Here is a 17,518-nt window from a genome sequence, read left to right on the forward strand (position 1 = left end):
ACTGCACCTCTTAGCACATCACACATTCAGATGCTCTTCAGATAACATTTTAATGTTATTTCTTGAGTACCTTTTACTAACACCCAATCCTTGACTTGCCTGGCACTAATGTCAGCCTAGGCTCCATAAAGTGTTTCTACAAACAATGCCTTTTGGAGGCTTTCCCAGTGTCTGGCTAGTGCTACACTGCCAGGAGTTAACAATTAAAGCACCGGTCGCAAGACTGCACTTCTCATCCAAGAAAAGCGCGCAACACTCACTTTGCTAGTTCAACTTGTCTTTTGGATTAATTCTGCTGCTAGAGTTCAAGTGGCCGCGAGAAGAAGCGTATTCCGCCTCACATTAAACAGAGACGCTTCGGTTCATTATTAGGGCTGCAGGAGGGCAACTCCAGCAACTGGGCAACTAGGGATTTGGAAGAGAGCGGGTTCCACTTCTGCGAGGCCAGTGCAATCTGCCAGCCCTGGAAGTTTATGAGTCTCCACTTGTAAGACTGATAGTCACCTTGACCCTCCCGGAGAGGTGGGGAAAGTTAGTCCTGGGCCGGAGGCGGGGAGTAAAACGGAAGACTGAGAACTTTCGCGAGCAAAACACGCCGTCACGTTTTCCTGTTTTCAGCGCAGCAGGAGACGCCAAGTGTTTAAGGGCGGCGATAGCAGGTGGCAGGACTCCGCCCACCACCGCGCTTCTCCCTCAGCTTGCACACCCCTCTCCCTCGGTGAGGACTCGCCTCTGAGGCGCGCGCGAAGAGTTGTTAAGCCGTGTATTCTGGGAGTTGTAGTCCTGGTGCCGGGAGCCGCCTCAGGAAAAGCGACTCTGGCCTACAGACCCCGTGGTACCGTGCGGCGCTGGCCGCTCCCGGATGTGTGCCTAGCGCCGGAAGAGAAGACAGCCCCCCTCTCTCGGCCCGGCCATCTTGTGGGAAGAGCTGAAGCAGGCGCTCTTGGCTCGGCGCGGCCCGCTGCAATCCGTGGAGGAACGCGCCGCCGAGCCACCATCATGCCTGGGCACTTACAGGAAGGCTTCGGCTGCGTGGTCACCAACCGATTCGACCAGTTATTTGACGACGAATCGGACCCCTTCGAGGTGTTGAAGGCAGCAGAGAACAAGAAAAAAGAAGCCGGCGGGGGCGGCGTTGGGGGCCCTGGGGCCAAGAGCGCAGCTCAGGCCGCAGCTCAGACCAACTCCAATGCGGCGGGCAAACAGCTGCGTAAAGAGTCCCAGAAAGACCGCAAGAACCCGCTGCCCCCCAGCGTCGGCGTGGTTGACAAGAAGGAGGAGACGCAGCCGCCTGTGGCGCTTAAGAAAGAAGGTAAAGCAGTGGTAGAAGGTGGGAGACACCCGGGATGGAGGGAAGGAGCGAGGAGACTTGGCGGCTAACACTCACTTCTGGGGCCCCGAGGGTTCGCGGGAGACTTGGCCACCGATATCCCGGCGTTTCCCTCAACGCGACAAAAGCCAGGTCCTGCGAAGGTGTTGGGAGCGTGTTAAGCCCAAGTTCAAACCGCCACCTGCAGGGATACTGGAACCACCCCTTCCCGCCTCAGGTCTGAGCCGAGAAGCGTGGTCGGGATCCTGGGAGGCTGTTGCCTTCCCGCCGGATTCCTTGGCGGGCGAGCGCATGGACCGAGGCTCGGTGAAGGGAGCCACTCCTCGGAGCACTTGTAGTGAAGCGGACAGCGGGGGCTCCGCGGCTTCTTCCTGCTCAGAGCTCCCCGCTCAGTCTGCTGCTCTGAGGTGAGGTGGTCTCCTTCAGGCTACTCTCTTGCCATCTTGTCCCAGGATGGCGCGGGGTACGCCCGAAAAAGAGGGTCGAGCTTTCTGCCTGCGCGCACACCTCTCCGCAGGCATGTTCGAACCGCTCGGATATGGTGGGAAAAGCTGCCCTTTTAGGTGCGCACGTGCTTTATTGTCCACCCCTCGCCCCCTCAACTATTACAAACTTAATAACTTGCTGGAGTGACTCAAGCTCTTGGGAGAGGAATTTAGCCCCTCGGGATTGACCAGAAGCGGGAATTCTGAATGAAAACGTGTTGGCAGGAAATCCTGAAACTCGTTCTCGAGTCAAGATCTTTTTATCTACCCCGTCGAACCCCCGCGGACCCCCCCCCTCCCCACTGCACGCAGTGTTTCGTGTGGTGTGCCCCTGGCGCGAGCCTCGTGGCTGTCACAGCGCTAGCCACCTCTAAATCCTTTTGAGTCTATGGCTTTTTCTCCCCATGTGCGTGAAGCGTGGTCGGGATTTCATTGGCGGGTAGTAGCTGCTTCCAGGTCATTGTAAACTTCGCGGGATTGCCTTGAACTTGGTGTTTACACTCTCCCTCATTGCTGGTTTCTCTTTGGTGGTGGGTGAAAAAGCATAGCAGTGAGGAGTAAGGAAAAATCTTAAAGATCCGAAGTAAGTAGGTGTAGGACCTAAGTTCTGAATCATAGAGGTTACCTCTGTGTTGAAAGTTGGAATTTTGCCACGTGCTTCAGAAAGGAGTTCTGAGCTTTTGTTGAATTTGATAGCTAGCGTTCAACTAATTTAAAAATGAAAACAATTGTGTTAGGTTTTGGTTTAGAAGTTTTAAGAAATAGAACGTTTTGAGGCTTGGGATGAAGAAACTAGGTGGTAAATAAAACAATTATATTAAAATTACAGGTTGGAGAGGGAAGCACACGTTGGAGTATTAGCATGCATCTTTGAGGCTAAATACTCAGCTAGTTTTTATAGCAGGCTCTATAGGCTGTAGCACAATGTAATAAATCGTTTAATTTCTATGTTAAGGAACACTGACTTGTAGTCATTTAAACTGTACTTAAGTTTACCTCCTTTATCACTGATTCAAAGAAGGTACATGAAAAAATGGAATCTGAAATGTGTTCACTCGTTTTGAATGTTCAAAACATGAGGTGTGCTTTAAACCCCTCAGTTTGATCATAAAGTCCGTTTATGAAATAAACTTTTACCTGGAACCTAGTATTTTAAATTATAAAGTTATTTCATAAATTTATGAGCAGGATTACATTTACCATTCAGTAGTGAAATTCAATAATTTCCATTATTAGCTATCAACATTTTCCTTAGGTCAGCATTTCAGAGGACACTTAGGCTTAAATTGCATAAAACACAGGTTATAAAAATGTTGAATGAAAAAAGTTCATTTTGAGAGCCTACTATGTAGCAATCATTTCTGGGCATTGGGGAAGTATAGACCTGTAAACAAAGTCCTGGACTCTTGTAGTAGGAGGGATTGTTAACCTGATCATGTGTTCTGTGCCTTTGAATAGAGGTCCTGGCACAATCAGATATGCTTTAGGTAGGTATTTACTGTTTATATTCTATGAATTTTGTAGTTTGTCTTTTGCCCACTTGAGGAATTTGAGAATGGACACCACTGAACATCGCTAAGGTCTATTCTTGTTTGTTTTTTAATGTTGAAAGCCTGGAATATAGTGAAAAATCTAGAGACACATTTTTAAATGTCAGTTGCTGCGTGGATTTATTTGTGTTTTAGATTCTGTAAGCCTGATAACTGAATATTGGAGTGGGGAAGCAAGCCATTGTTCATCTGGGTGTGTGAGGCTTGGATATTCTAAGAACTGGTTCTGTAGCTCCACCCCATACACTACCTCGGAAGAAATTTTTTTAAATGCCTCGGTGTAAGGTCTAACGTTTGTGTCCTGTCCTGAGAGTTTATGTGGAACGGACCTTAAAATTTCAGAGTTTGACGTTTACCATTTGACTGCAAGCAGCTGAACAGTTGGGTGCATCTTGGTGGCGGTACACTTTCTTAGAAAGAAGCAGAGTGAACCAACTTAATATCTTGTGAAATCAATTCCTCAGGTGACTGTCAGAAATTGTGGTTTGGGAATTAGAGCATACCTAAAATTTTACAGTCATAAATTTAACCATCAGTCTACTTATTATCCTTAAGGCCACCATGGGGCCTTTTGGCCTTTGACACAAACAGAAAAAAGGTAAGGAAGAGGGAAATCAGTAAATGCTTCAGCCATCAGTTAGTGTCACAAGTTTCTGTTTCTTACATCTTGCTTAATTTGTGTATGTGGTTTTTAAAGATTTTTTGAAAACATAATTGTAAGGGCAAACCAAAAAAAAATTTCTCCATAATAATTGCTTCTGGTTGCATAACAATATGTTTTAAAATTAGGTGTGGTATGTATGTATATGTTTATATATATACATATATATAAACTGCAGTAGGAAGAGGGTTAAGTAGCTATTTTCAACTATGGAGATGTAATCATTTTAAAATTTTTTCATTGAAGTATAGTTCATTTACAAAATGTGTTACTTGCTGCTGTACGCTGAAGTGATTCAGTTATACATGTGTGTATATATAATCTTTTTAATATAGTCCCTTATGGTTTGTCACAGGATATTGAATATAGTTTCCCATATTATACAGTAGGACCTTATTATTCATTGGATATAATCTTAAATGGCATTTGCTTTCCCTTCAGTTTTGTAATTTTGTAAAATCATCAGTCTTTTTACTCTCTTTTCCTCTTCAGATGATGTAAAATAAAATAATGCCTTCACTGTTGGTGTGGTTTTTTTTTTGTTTTTAAGGGTCCTTATCTGGTGATTGTGTTGGTTTGCTTGACTATTATTTGTAAATGGCTACTGTATTAATCGTTTTTATTATATCATTTGCTTAAGATTTCTTGAATTTAGAATTTTAAATTAAGAGGTAGGCATCTTGAAAAGTGAGAGAGATAACTAAATGACTTCCAGGTCAATTACAGAGAGTGCTTTAGAGGGGGTAATGGTTTGGCAAACCAAATGGAATTTTGAAACAAGTTTATTTAAATAGGAATTTTTCTGAAGTACTTTGTTAAACTTCAGAAGTGCCCAGTGTTAGCCTTTTTCAACAGAAAATGCTAGTAGTGGTAAAGAGTAGTGTTTTTTTTTTCTAACAGTCTAGGCCTAAATGTTTTGTGTTGCAAAAATGATTTGCTTATATGGGTTTTGTTTTGTTTTGTTTTTTAATCGTTTTAGGAATAAGACGTGTTGGAAGAAGACCTGATCAACAACTTCAGGGTGAAGGGAAGATAATTGATAGGAGACCAGAAAGGCGACCACCTCGTGAAAGAAGATTCGAAAAGCCACTTGAAGAAAAGGGTGAAGGAGGAGAATTTTCCGTTGATAGGCAAGATTGTTTCTTAATCTCTTCATGTATTGTCAGTTTATAGACATACATCTTAACGCATATAAATTGAGCATAATTGCCAGGAACCAGTGTGGCTGGTTAATTTTATCACTTTTTTCAGCAGACCATGTGAGTATGAGTATCTATGTTATTAATGACATTTTGGTAACAGTTTTTGGTATTCAGACTTAGATTTCTTGTAGTGAAACACTTCAATTATGCAGGTTAGATGTGTTTATTTTAATTTTTAAGTATATGAGTGAATAGCAGTTTTATTAGATTATAATGTGAAATGAGTAATAGTGGAAGAGTATATACATTAGTAGTAAAAGAGAATGTCAAAATAATTTTTTTACTTTGGAGAATTTCCTAGTTCTGATTCCCTTTAACTGTTTAGAAATAGACTATTTTGAATTTCTAAAACATTTAACAGTTGGGCTGTGAGCCAGTAAATATGTTCCTGTACTTTAGAGTCTTTGACTTTCTCTCATTCTTTTTTCCAGAAACCTTAGAAGTATGTAATATTTTTCATTTTTTGTAGACCGATTATTGACCGGCCTATCCGAGGCCGTGGTGGTCTTGGAAGAGGTCGAGGAGGTCGTGGACGTGGAATGGGCCGGGGAGATGGCTTTGATTCTCGTGGCAAACGTGAATTTGATAGGCATAGTGGAAGTGATAGATCGTAAGTCTTATATTGGTTTTTATTATACTTTAATATTTGAATCTACTTCTTTAATAAAACAAAATTTGAATTTCTAGAAGTAAAGAGTATTATGTTAACTCAGTTTTGTTAGTTCTTTTTCACATTACAGTGGCCTGAAGCATGAGGACAAACGTGGAGGGAGCGGATCTCACAACTGGGGAACTGTCAAAGATGAATTAACGTTGGTATTCCGGTTTCTTAATAAATAATTTTAATAAAATTGTATAGTTTATGTTTGAGATTTGCCCTTAGTTCTGTTAAATATTTACTTGTCCTAGGGACAAGAATGGATGCTGTCATCTCAGCTACTTCCTTACAAGATGATGGGTGATTTTTTGGATATGTTAGGGTTATAATGTGTCAAATGACCAATTTTCCTCTGTTTCAAACGTGTGACACTTTTCATATAGGTGTATCACTTTTATTGAAATCTTATATTGAAGTTAGTTGAGTATTCTGCTATTGTGTGTTTCTTATTTTACAATTCTTATTCTAGCTATTAACCTTTTGGTGATTATAAAAACTTGAAAAGCTGGTGGGTCTTTATTTTAGAAGTGCTGCCTTTCTACTTTTGGAGTAGTGTGCTTGAGCTGTAACTTGGATCAGTGTATATTTTTAAATTATTTTCTTGTAATGTTCTACAGGGGAGTAAATTCAGTAGGAAAAAACTGGGAATGTGAGAATTTTAAAATACTTTTGTATACTCTTTTAACTACATGTAAATGGACCTAGATGCCTTTTTTTCTTTCTTTCCTTAGAGAGTCCCCCAAATACATTCAGAAACAAATATCTTATAATTGCAGTGACTTGGAACAATCAAATGTGACTGAGGAAACACCTGAAGGTGAAGAACATCCAGTTGCGGACACTGAAAATAAGTAAGTGATTTTGTATGTGGTGGTAATGGTTGAACATTGCAATGTTCGGGGTTTACCAAAAAAAATCTGTAGACTTAATGTTGCTAAATATTTTCTTTTTAATAGGAAAGACTTTATTGTACTCCATTCCTTCAAATAGTAGAGGAGTACTTTACACATGTATTTGTTGGGCTGTTTGAATTTACCATTGGCATCTTAAAAAGATAAGGAAAATAGGTATTTTAGTAAATCCTGTTAGCCCTGAGCACAAAAACTAGTTGTTTTAACCTGAGAATTATTTGCAACTCATAGTTCACAGTACTTTGGACTCTATAGCTGTACACATTTTATACTGTGACAGTTTAAAATGAGAAAATGTGACTATTAAAATTAGTTCCTCCATCTCTTTGAAGGTTTTTTCCGTTGACATAGAATGTGGAATACAGCATTATTGGCTTCTTTTAAAATGTGTGAGGAGAGCAAGGGCCAGAATATGTTATCCGTTAACTAGCTTTTCTTATTTTCTGAGTTTTTAGGTACAAGACAGTTTTGAAATTAAGTTGTTCAAGGATTGGAGAGTTTTAAAGACTCAAGTTATGCTGGTAGAAATAGTTTTATGCCTTCCTCTGTCTTCCATCAATACAAGAAGAAGTTATATGTCAGTCATTTCTTTCAGTATGTAGTTTAAAGTCTTACATTGCAGATTATTTAGGTCAGTAATTCTTAATCAAGGCATAATCAAATCATTTAGGGAGGGGATGCTTTTCTAAACTCTTCTCCAGAATTGTTCTTAGAGTGAAGCACTCTTAATGATTAGAAAGTCATATTTGGTGGATTTGCTTAAATAAGGAATAATAATTGATTTATTATTAGAGAAAATTACTATTGTTTTTAGTTATTACTAAAAGTATAAATATTTTTAGTTACACTATTAGTTATTTTAGTTATTATTACTATTAGATTAAAAATACATGGTGTTGAGTTGAACTTTGTTTTATTTTATATGAAACTATGAATATTTTGTGTGGTAAACAATGGAATAGGTAAGTTAAATGAACCTTATACAACACTTAATTACTTTACCAAGCTCAACACAAATATTGTTCTCTTAATGAAGAACCGTCATTTATTTAAATGAATATTTAATTTGTTTAAATATTTGAACATTTATATCACCTTAAGAGTAATCTGCCAGGATTATAACTGTTTATACATACAGTTATGTAAGAGATATATTGGTATTGATAGGGTATTGGAAGCAAATTTTAGCTCAGTTCCCAGGACTGAAATTGGGGTTCTAGGTATTGAGCCTAAAGACCATGATGATGACATTAGCTTACATATGCAAGTGTAAATTTAAGAAACACAGTTTAGGCTGAATTTGATTGGTTTCTTAAAGTATAGTTCTTGAGTTTCTGTTTTGTTTCATTTGATTCTTAGAACCCTTGAAGGTAGATGTCATGGTTTCATGACGTGATAAATGTATGCTGAGTTCTGTTCTTGGCTACGTTACAACTTATGAGTAACTGGGACCTTTTTTCTTTCTTTAGTTTTCTGATCTGCAAACTGACAGGGTTGGACTTGATACTTAAAATTGCATCAATTCAGTATGAACTTGGTCTGGGGAGTTTAAGATGAGATTTGTCGAACAGTAAAGAATAGCATGTATGGGAGTAACTTGAGCTCTGAGGCTAACTGAATCACCTACTATCTTTGGAAAGAAGCAGTGCTCCCAAAATAGCAAACTTGTTTGGTGATAGTTGAAAATTGAGATTAAATAGTGAATTCCTAGGTGCATGCTTTGTTTGTGTAAAAAGGAAACAGGATACTATATAATAGTTATAGTCGGAGAATTATATTAGAAATAACACAATTTGGTATTAAGTATTGAAAACCAGTATTTTATAAAAAGTTCCGTTACTAGTGAAACTTTAGTTTCCTATTCATGTACACACTGGTTTGAAAGTAGGAGTATATATAAAGATTGGATTTGTAGAAATTAGAGATTTGCTTTAAATGTTATAAAAATGGATCAGGGAACTGTTCTCTTATATTCTTAAATGTAAAACTTGGTTGTCATGGGCAGCCTAAATGATTACCTTCATGTGTGTTATGAATTATGTATTATGGAAATTAAAAATGTGTTTTAGCAGAAGCGAAATCGGATTTCAATCACATACTGTAAGTTTTAAAAACAGTAGTGTGGTTTTAAAAAAATGTGTTCTAGGTTTAAGAAAGTGTGTTACTGATAGATGATCATTTAAGAGTTTATGAAGATGAATTGTATGTTCCTTCGTTATCCACATTTTCACTGATTGAACAAACAGTAAATTCCTGGTCTCTACCAAGTCACATGTTAGCCATTGGGTTACAAAGCAAACTGACTCTCCTGTCCTTGGATAATCTAGATGATTACCAACCAGCTAAGGTTGGTACTTCCTCCCTTACACTTACAAGTTCTGTGATTTTATGAGCCCCCCACCAGGTGTAATACTGAAACATCTTCACACAGGGAAAATGAAGTTGAAGAAGTAAAGGAAGAGGGTCCAAAAGAAATGACTTTGGATGAGTGGAAGGCTATTCAAAATAAGGACCGGGCAAAAGTAGAATTTAATATCCGAAAACCAAATGAAGGTGCTGATGGGCAGTGGAAGAAGGGATTTGTTCTTCATAAGTCAAAAAGTGAAGAGGTAAAGTGAAGTTTTGTGGTGTTTGAAAATGTTCAGATTTGTCTTGAATTGCATATACAATTTTTGTTTTAAAATTTCACATGGGTAATCTGTTTATAAAATAAAGTTTTACGTAGGATTATTTGAGACCTATATTGCCCCCAAAGGAAAATAAGCTATATTATAATATACTGTTAAGAAATTATTCTTTTAAAGTTTTAATCTTTTTTAAAATCTTACTTAACTGGGAGTCATTAAGATTTGTATTACATTGAAAGGTTGGCATTTTTTACGTGGTATAACTTTAAACTGTCTGCCTATGCCATATATAAATAATATCTGGGAATCTTTAGGTAATCTTTACTGAAGAGTAATAGCTTGTGAAGACCAGAGAATTTTGAGTTTCCTTTCCTTAGGAAACAAGGAAACTAATGAAAATACTCCAGAAAGACGAGTGACTTTTGATTTGGTAGCTTTTATTTAAGTCTTGGGGCACACATTCTTAGGGGACTATCCCACTGCTATATCTTTTTAGGGTTTATGTAAGTATGAGCTTTTAGTCACAGTTACACTGAAATGTTATGAAGGCAACCTGATAATTTAAAAAAATACAGTAAAATCTTTCTACATTATAATTTTCTAAGCAAAAAAATAATTGTGAAACAAGCTTGGAAATATTTTGCACTAAAATAAAAATTTAGAGATGATTTTTTAAACATGGGCATCATGAAAGTAGTATAAATGAGACAGTCTTGTGTCATTTCCTATCGGTAAAGAAAAAATATTTTGCTTCATTAGAATGCTTTGGGTTTTGTAGTTCTTGCTGATGAAGTTGTTTCGTGTATCTGTAAAATCCAAAGAGAATCTTGATTTAAAGAACCATAGAAGTTCACTTTAGGGAGATTATTCATTTGAACTAATTATTAAAACTGCTTGCTGCTGCTGCTAAGTCACTTCAGTCGTGTCCGACTCTGCGTGACCCCATAGACGGCAGCCCACCAGGCTCCCCCGTCCCTGGGATTCTCCAGGCAAGAACACTGGAGTGGGTTGCCATTTCCTTCTCCAGTGCATGAAAGTGAAAAGTGAAAGTGAAGTCGCTCAGTAAAGTACTTTGGTACCTTTGAGACAGTTATAAGTTTTTGGGGTCCCAACAGAACTTTTCTTCAGAACAGAACACAGACATGAAATACTTTGGTGTAATTTTAGATTATATCATTACCTTTAATGCCCTGCAACCTCTTGATACATTTTATAGACATCTGGTTAAGTATCCCAGCTTTAAGTATTTTATATTGAGCTTTTCAGAAATTACACAAGGTGATATATAAATAGAATTTTCTGAAAATTATAAAATGTGAAATTGGTTATGAATAACCTTGAAACTAGGACATTTTCTTTATCAACCACTTACAAATGCTTGGACCCTCATAGTTAGGCTGCTTTTGTGATGTTGTACTTGGAATCTGGCCTTATTGGCATATATGGCCTTATCACTTGAATACAGATTGTCTCTGATGTAGAACTTTTGGGTTTTGTTTTATTGCTTTTCACTTTCAATACTACATTTAATAAATTAACATGAGATATTTAACACATTATAATAAAGGGTTTGTGAATTTGTTTTAGATGATTTTGCTCTGCCGTTGGGTAATGTAGATGTCCTAAGCACATTGAAGGTAGGCTAGGCCAAGCTATGATGTGTTTGGTAGGTTAGGTATATTAAATGTATTTTGGACTTAGAGATAATCTGGGGTTTATCAGGATGCAACCTCATTGTAACTTTATAACAGATCTTTAAGTTTGTTGTATACAGTGCTTTGAGTACTCTTTTTTTCTTATATTATACTTACCTTCATCTTCATAATAAAAATGAAGTAGTTAGGGAAAGGAAAACACTTTTTTGAGAAATGGAGAACTAAATTATTGACAGCTGAGACCAAGCTCTATTTCCTTAATTATTGCACAGTGCTATAGGAAAAAAAAAAAAAAAACCCTGTAAATTGATCCTGGTAGTTTACTTGAAGATTGGGGTTGTAACCTGAATATCCAGGCTTCCTCTTAATTACTATAGTAATACCTTCAGGATTGTTTTCAGTAATATATCACCTTAAACTTTTTTGCTTCTTGCTCTAGAAATTTATAAATGGTTTTAACTAATAAATTGATATTGTTGTTTTGCAATAGCTAACATTTAAAATCAGACACTTCACATATTTAATTGACTTATTTGCTAGTGATTTTGTATTTTAGGCTCCGTTAAAGTTAATATTTTTTAAATGTTAATATTTTTTTAAATTTAAAAAATTTGAAAATATTTTTAAAGACCTTTCTTTTTAAAGAAAGACACAAAAGGGATGTAATTTAGTTTGGGTATTAGATGATTAAAGGAATGAAAATCTGTTTACAAATAAAGAATTTGTACTTGAAAAGGTAATTATTAACAGTTGTAATATTACAAGATATTTAGAATGAAATACCCTTCAGAAAAGAGGATTATACATGATTTAGAAAAATTAAAACATACTTTAGTATAGGAAGTTTCCAACTAGAAGATTAAAACCCATTTTCCCAAATGTACAAAAGAAAATCAGGCATTAAGCAGTGTGAGATTGCTTGGCATTTTTGCAGAGTCTTGTCAGGTGGCTTGGGATCTGAATTTCACAAACATGATGACTTCATTTTAATGAAGGTTCCTTTGGTAAATTTAAGGCATGGTTTTATTTGTGCAAGTTTTGGAAGGTTGTTTATGTAACTTGTTTCACTTGAATCTGTAGTTCTCCAATTTATATGGCAGAACATGTTTAAATATAAACAGAAAAGGATTTTGAGAAGTCTGTACACAGTTTCTTCCCCAAGTCATAGCTGGTATAGAGCAAAAGTTCTCTTTAAAACTTAATGAAGAGATTCAGTAATGTCTCTAACAGAAATATATACTGTCTATCTAAAAGTCTTCATCAGAGGTTCAGATTGGAATCCTAATCTGAAGGGCATATTTTAAACATACTTATTCATCCCTGATGGCTCAGAGAGTAAAGAATCTGCCTGAAGTGCAGGAGACCAAGCTTCTATCCCTGGATCGGAAAGATCCCCTGGAGAAGGAAATGGCTACCCATTCAAGTATTCTTGCCTGGAGAATCCCATGGATGGAGCAGCTTGGTAGGCTACAGTCCATAGGGTTGCAGAGTCAGACACGACTGAGCAACTAACTATTCTTACTTCACTGCTAAAGATTATAATTCAGTAGGTTTGAGATGGGGCCCAGCCACTTGAGTAGTTGTGATAATACCTCTAATCAAGACTTGCTAGTATCACCTATAACTAAAGTTAAGGGAATATGAAGTGGAGAAAAGTGAAAGGAATTCTTCCTGCTAGATGACTGTAGGTCATCCCAAAGCTTACTTATTACCTGTAGTTACATTTTTTCACACAAAGGACAGGTTGTAGAAAGCTCATTTAGAAATATACAACATTGCTTTCCTATTAATCAAATCACCCAGTGGCCTTCATTTGAAATTTTAGGCTCATGCTGAAGACTCAGTTATGGATCATCATTTCCGGAAGCCAGCAAATGATATAACATCTCAGCTGGAGATCAATTTTGGAGACCTTGGCCGCCCAGGACGTGGTGGCAGGGGAGGACGAGGTGGGCGTGGGCGTGGCGGACGTCCAAACCGTGGCATCAGGACTGACAAGGTAATTTTAAGACATAGTCTATCGTTGTAAGTAACTTGAGGGACCTCTTTTGATGGATGACTGACCTAACTCCTTTTGCAGACATAAGTAGAAGAAAAAGGTTGGCATGCCTTTAAGAAATTACATTTTAGGTTATATTTTTGTTTAAAGCACTTAAATGACTGTGCTGGCAGTGGTTAAGTTTATCACCCTTTATTGAACAATTAATTTAGTGCTTGTCATGGTACTGTGCTTTTTAAAAAAATTGCCATTTTATAGAAGATGAAATTCAGGTGCAAGGAACCAAGGTAATTTTTTGGTCTTTGTCTACCTGAAGTACCAAATATCAGTAATTGTCTTGACAAATCTTCACTGCTTTTTAGAGGTCAGCTCAATAAAACCTTTGTGTCCAATATATAATAGTGTGACATTGATTGGTTGTTGATTCCTATTTTGTTCAGGAGAGCTGTTCTCTTAATTAGAGTTGGGATTCATTTTTGTCCTATTTTTTGTGATTTCCATTGCCTTGCACTGTGTGTGACACAAAACAAATTTTTCTGAAACATTTTGCTAGAAGCCCTAGTAATTGGTAGTTTTGAATTTTGATCTGCTTGGTCCCAAAGTTCATGGTTTATTGATGAGATATTAATATTCACGTAGCTTCCCCACCAGTTAGATATCCATGCTTCATGGGAATAAACATACCAACAAAAGAAGAGCTTATTGCCAATAAACCAGAATTTGGGCATATTTCAGATTATCTAGGAGCAAACAGTGTTGTATATCTGTCAGTGGAAGGACTGGTTTCATCTGTACAAGAAGGAATAACACTGAAAAAACAGAGTGAAAAAGCAAGACATTATGGTTCAAGAAAATGGGAATGGTTTGGAATGTTTTGAAAACAGTGGTCATTGTACAAAGGAAGATATTATGATTCAAGAAAGTGAGAATGGTCTGGAATGTTTTGAAAAGAATGATCATTGTACAGCTTGTCTGACTGGAAAATACCCTGTGGAATTGGAATGGTAGCTGCCAGGGGCAGACATCATATTTCAGGACACAAAAGTTGGTGAAGAAGTTGTAGTGGTTACACCTTCATTTACTGTTACTCAGTTGGTACAGTGTGAAATGCCACATGCTTGTAAGTTCTGAGATTTTTTTTTTTTTTCTGAAAAGGACACCAAATTGCTATGATTTATTCAGTAATCCTGGATAAATACTTTGGTATTATGTAGGAACTTGGATGATCCTTTCAGTTTTATTCAGTACTGTTAGTTTTTAGAGATCATATACATTTCAGATCATCAGCAGTAATGTAGCAGATAGGTGAATTTCTGTTTTAGAGAGGATTGCCAGGTATTATACTCTCACAGGTTCTTAGGAAATTTTGTGGAATGTTTAAGAGTTACTGAAATTCATTTATGGAATATTTTCATGGAGAAGGAAATGGCAACCCACTCTAGTGTTCTTGCCTGGAGAATCCCAGGGACGGGGGAGCCTGGTGGGCTGCCGTCTATGGGGTCACACAGAGTCGGACACGACTGAAGTAGCTTAGCTTAGCTTAGTATAATTTGAGTTAGTTCATTGGTGTCTTACAGAACCAACCATAATGTCCTGAATTCTCAACATCTGATAAATTGGTACCCCATCTGCTTGATTGAGTCTGACAATGTTTAATTATAGTAATAACTTAAAATTCTAGATTTTATGGTCACCCATAACAGTGTAGTGATATTTTGTTTGTTTTTTCCCTCTGTAACATGGGTTCTTTTTAAAGGACAGCATTGTGTATATGGATCTTTTTAATACTTTTTTGTTTTGTAATTTGTATTTTGACTATAAATAGCCATTGAGTTCCTTCCTATCAGTTATGAATGTGCTGCTTAAATAATTGGTTTCTTAGCTTGCTTTCATTGCCATTCTTATTATTAGCAGGTGGGAAAAATAAAAGAATAGTGAACAACAGTGAATCCACATACGTACCTTGTGTGAATCTACTAGAGTGATTTGTTAGAAAAACAAATAACCCATCTGTTACTAGGAGTTTTCTCAGATCTTGATAGAAAATTCAGGACAGGGCTCATTGCAAATATTTGTAGTCTTGTTTTTTTTTTTTTAATTTTAGTGGATCAGTTATATATACACACATATATTCACTTGTTTTTTAGATTCTTTTTATATATAGGTTGTTATGATACAGTCAGTCCTTATTAGTTACCTATTTTATATATAGCACTGTGTATATGTCAATCTCAGTCTCCCAATTTATTCCCCTCAAGTCCTATTCTGATCCATAATTTTACCTTTTGAAAGTAAAAGCCTTGGCATATTTTACTTATTGTAATAAAACTTTTTTTTGTTGTTTTTAAGAATCTGTCTAAATGTAGATGCTGGAAATATATTAATAAGATTTTGAGAATCATTAATTTTGCTTGTTTCTTTTTCTTTTTCAGTCAAGTGCTTCTGCTCCTGATGTGGATGACCCAGAGGCATTCCCAGCTCTGGCTTAACTGGATGCCATAAGACCACCCTGGTTCCTTTGTGGACCCTCCTCTTTGAGGCTTGCATGCTTAAGGATCCCAAACGACTAAGAAATTTAAAAAAAAAAACAAAAACAAAAAAAAAGACTGTCATTCATACCATTCACACCTAAAGACTGAATTTTATCTGTTTTGAAAATGAACTTCTCCTGCTACACAGAAGTAACAATATGGTAGTCAGTTTTGTATTTAGAAATGTATTGGTAGCAGGGATGTTTTCATAATTTTCAGAGATTATGCATTCTTCATGAATACTTTTGTATTGCTGCTTGCAAATATGCATTTCCAAACTTGAAATATAGGTGTGAACAGTGTGTACCAGTTTAAAGCTTTCACTTCATTTGTGTTTTTTAATTAAGGATTTAGATGTTCCCCCTATTACAAACTGGTTTTAAATATTGGACATAATATCAGTTTTAATATCTGCTTTGCATTTTCACACATGGTCAACTGGGACATGTAAACTTTGTCAAATTTTATGCTGTGTGGAATACTAACTACTTTATGTATTTTAACTTAGTTTTAATATTTTCATTTCTGGGGATAAGGTGTTTTTCACTTCTCATGATAGCTGTTATATATGCTAAATCTTTATATACAGAAATACCAGTACTTGAACAAATTCAAAGCACATTGGTTTATTAACCCTTGCCCCTGCATGGTTCATTAGGTTCAAATTATAATTGATTCAATTTCAATTATATTTACTTTTAAAATGTCACTTGCCCATTTTAAAAATCAGTCTAGACACCTTACTGGTAAAAGTTGTTTAAGCTACTTATTGTTGGTAGACATACTGTCAAGTGAAGTAGTTTTATGGGTGTTGGATTTTTCCTCCTCCAATAGGGTGGGTGGAACAAGTTAATTTGGCTAATGTGTTAACATTTAAACTGCTCTGTAAAGTAAGTGGCCGCTCAGTATGATTTGTATGTGTGAAAGGTCCCAAAATCAAAATTGTACATCCATAATCAACCCTTTAACTCTCCCTTGTTCTAAAGAAACCAAAGGGCACTGGTTAGTATGGTAAGGTTGGAGGTTGTTAATTTCTGGGATTTGGAAAGTGGACAGCTTTACTTTATAAGGTTGGAACAGCAGCACCATCCATGAAATGAAAACCAAAAATTTTACTGTTTCCAAATTTCCTATATTGCTATTAATTTTTGTCTTGATAGATTCTGTAGAAGGTAACAAGTATCTTTTTACCTCTTCCTCTGTTACAAAATTAGGTTAATAATGGATTCTTTGATCAAGAGCATCACCACTTAGTAAAACATACATGGAGAGAATAATAAACAGCCTTTCTAGGATTTTTTTTTTTAAGTCTTCTGCAACATTGATTAACAGGAAAGGGGCTTTATTTACAGGTTTAAAGATCTTTTTGTCACTATTAGTAATTTTCTATCTGTGGTAATGTCCAATTTAAAAAATACTTGATATAAGACATTAAGTCATAAAATGTCTGTTTAGCTCATTAGTTTTCCCCTATACTTCTAAAGGAGAAACCATACAGTACAAGAGTTTCGCATTGGGATTGGATTAATTGATCTAGTGACCTGCTAGTTTGACATTTTAGGAAGGAGGTAATTGGTTTTTTTAAATGGTGGATAAACTTGTGCTGGTGTTTTGGATCTTATGATGCTGAGCATGTTCTGCACTGGTGCTAATGTTAAACATAATTTTATATTTACAAACATATCTGCTACCCAGAGGCAAGTATTAATTTAGTCCATATGGACTATTGACCCCTCTTGAGATTGCAACATACACATTCCTAAACATACCCATACATAGTGTGTTTAAAGTATCTTAACTCATTTTTGGACACGAACATGTAACAAACCTGATTTCTAGCAACATATAGAAAACACCTATTAAAAAAATAAGTTCTACTCATTGTCAGCCATTGCTGGCATTCTGTCAC

The 17,518-nt window shown here is 36.7% G+C and overlaps 1 protein-coding gene across 4 annotated transcripts; it reads left to right on the plus strand.

The window, feature by feature from the left end:
* Positions 1-886: 886 nt before the first annotated feature.
* On the plus strand, positions 887-16,904 carry SERBP1 (SERPINE1 mRNA binding protein 1). Of its 4 annotated transcripts, none has more exons than XM_052636935.1 (8): positions 887-1,312; positions 5,006-5,156; positions 5,698-5,838; positions 5,951-6,040; positions 6,618-6,737; positions 9,229-9,406; positions 12,905-13,078; positions 15,511-16,904. In XM_052636935.1, exons 1-8 carry the CDS (start codon positions 1,000-1,002, stop codon positions 15,565-15,567), a joined length of 1,224 nt encoding a protein of 407 aa, XP_052492895.1. In that variant the 5' UTR covers positions 887-999; the 3' UTR covers positions 15,568-16,904. The 4 variants fall into 4 exon arrangements, with proteins under 4 accessions (XP_052492895.1, XP_052492897.1, XP_052492896.1 ...); XM_052636937.1 differs by having other exon boundaries at positions 6,663-6,737; XM_052636936.1 differs by having other exon boundaries at positions 5,969-6,040.
* Positions 16,905-17,518: the final 614 nt, after the last annotated feature.

This window comes from Budorcas taxicolor, chromosome 3 (assembly GCF_023091745.1).
Source record: "Budorcas taxicolor isolate Tak-1 chromosome 3, Takin1.1, whole genome shotgun sequence".
Lineage (NCBI taxonomy): Eukaryota > Metazoa > Chordata > Mammalia > Artiodactyla > Bovidae > Budorcas > Budorcas taxicolor.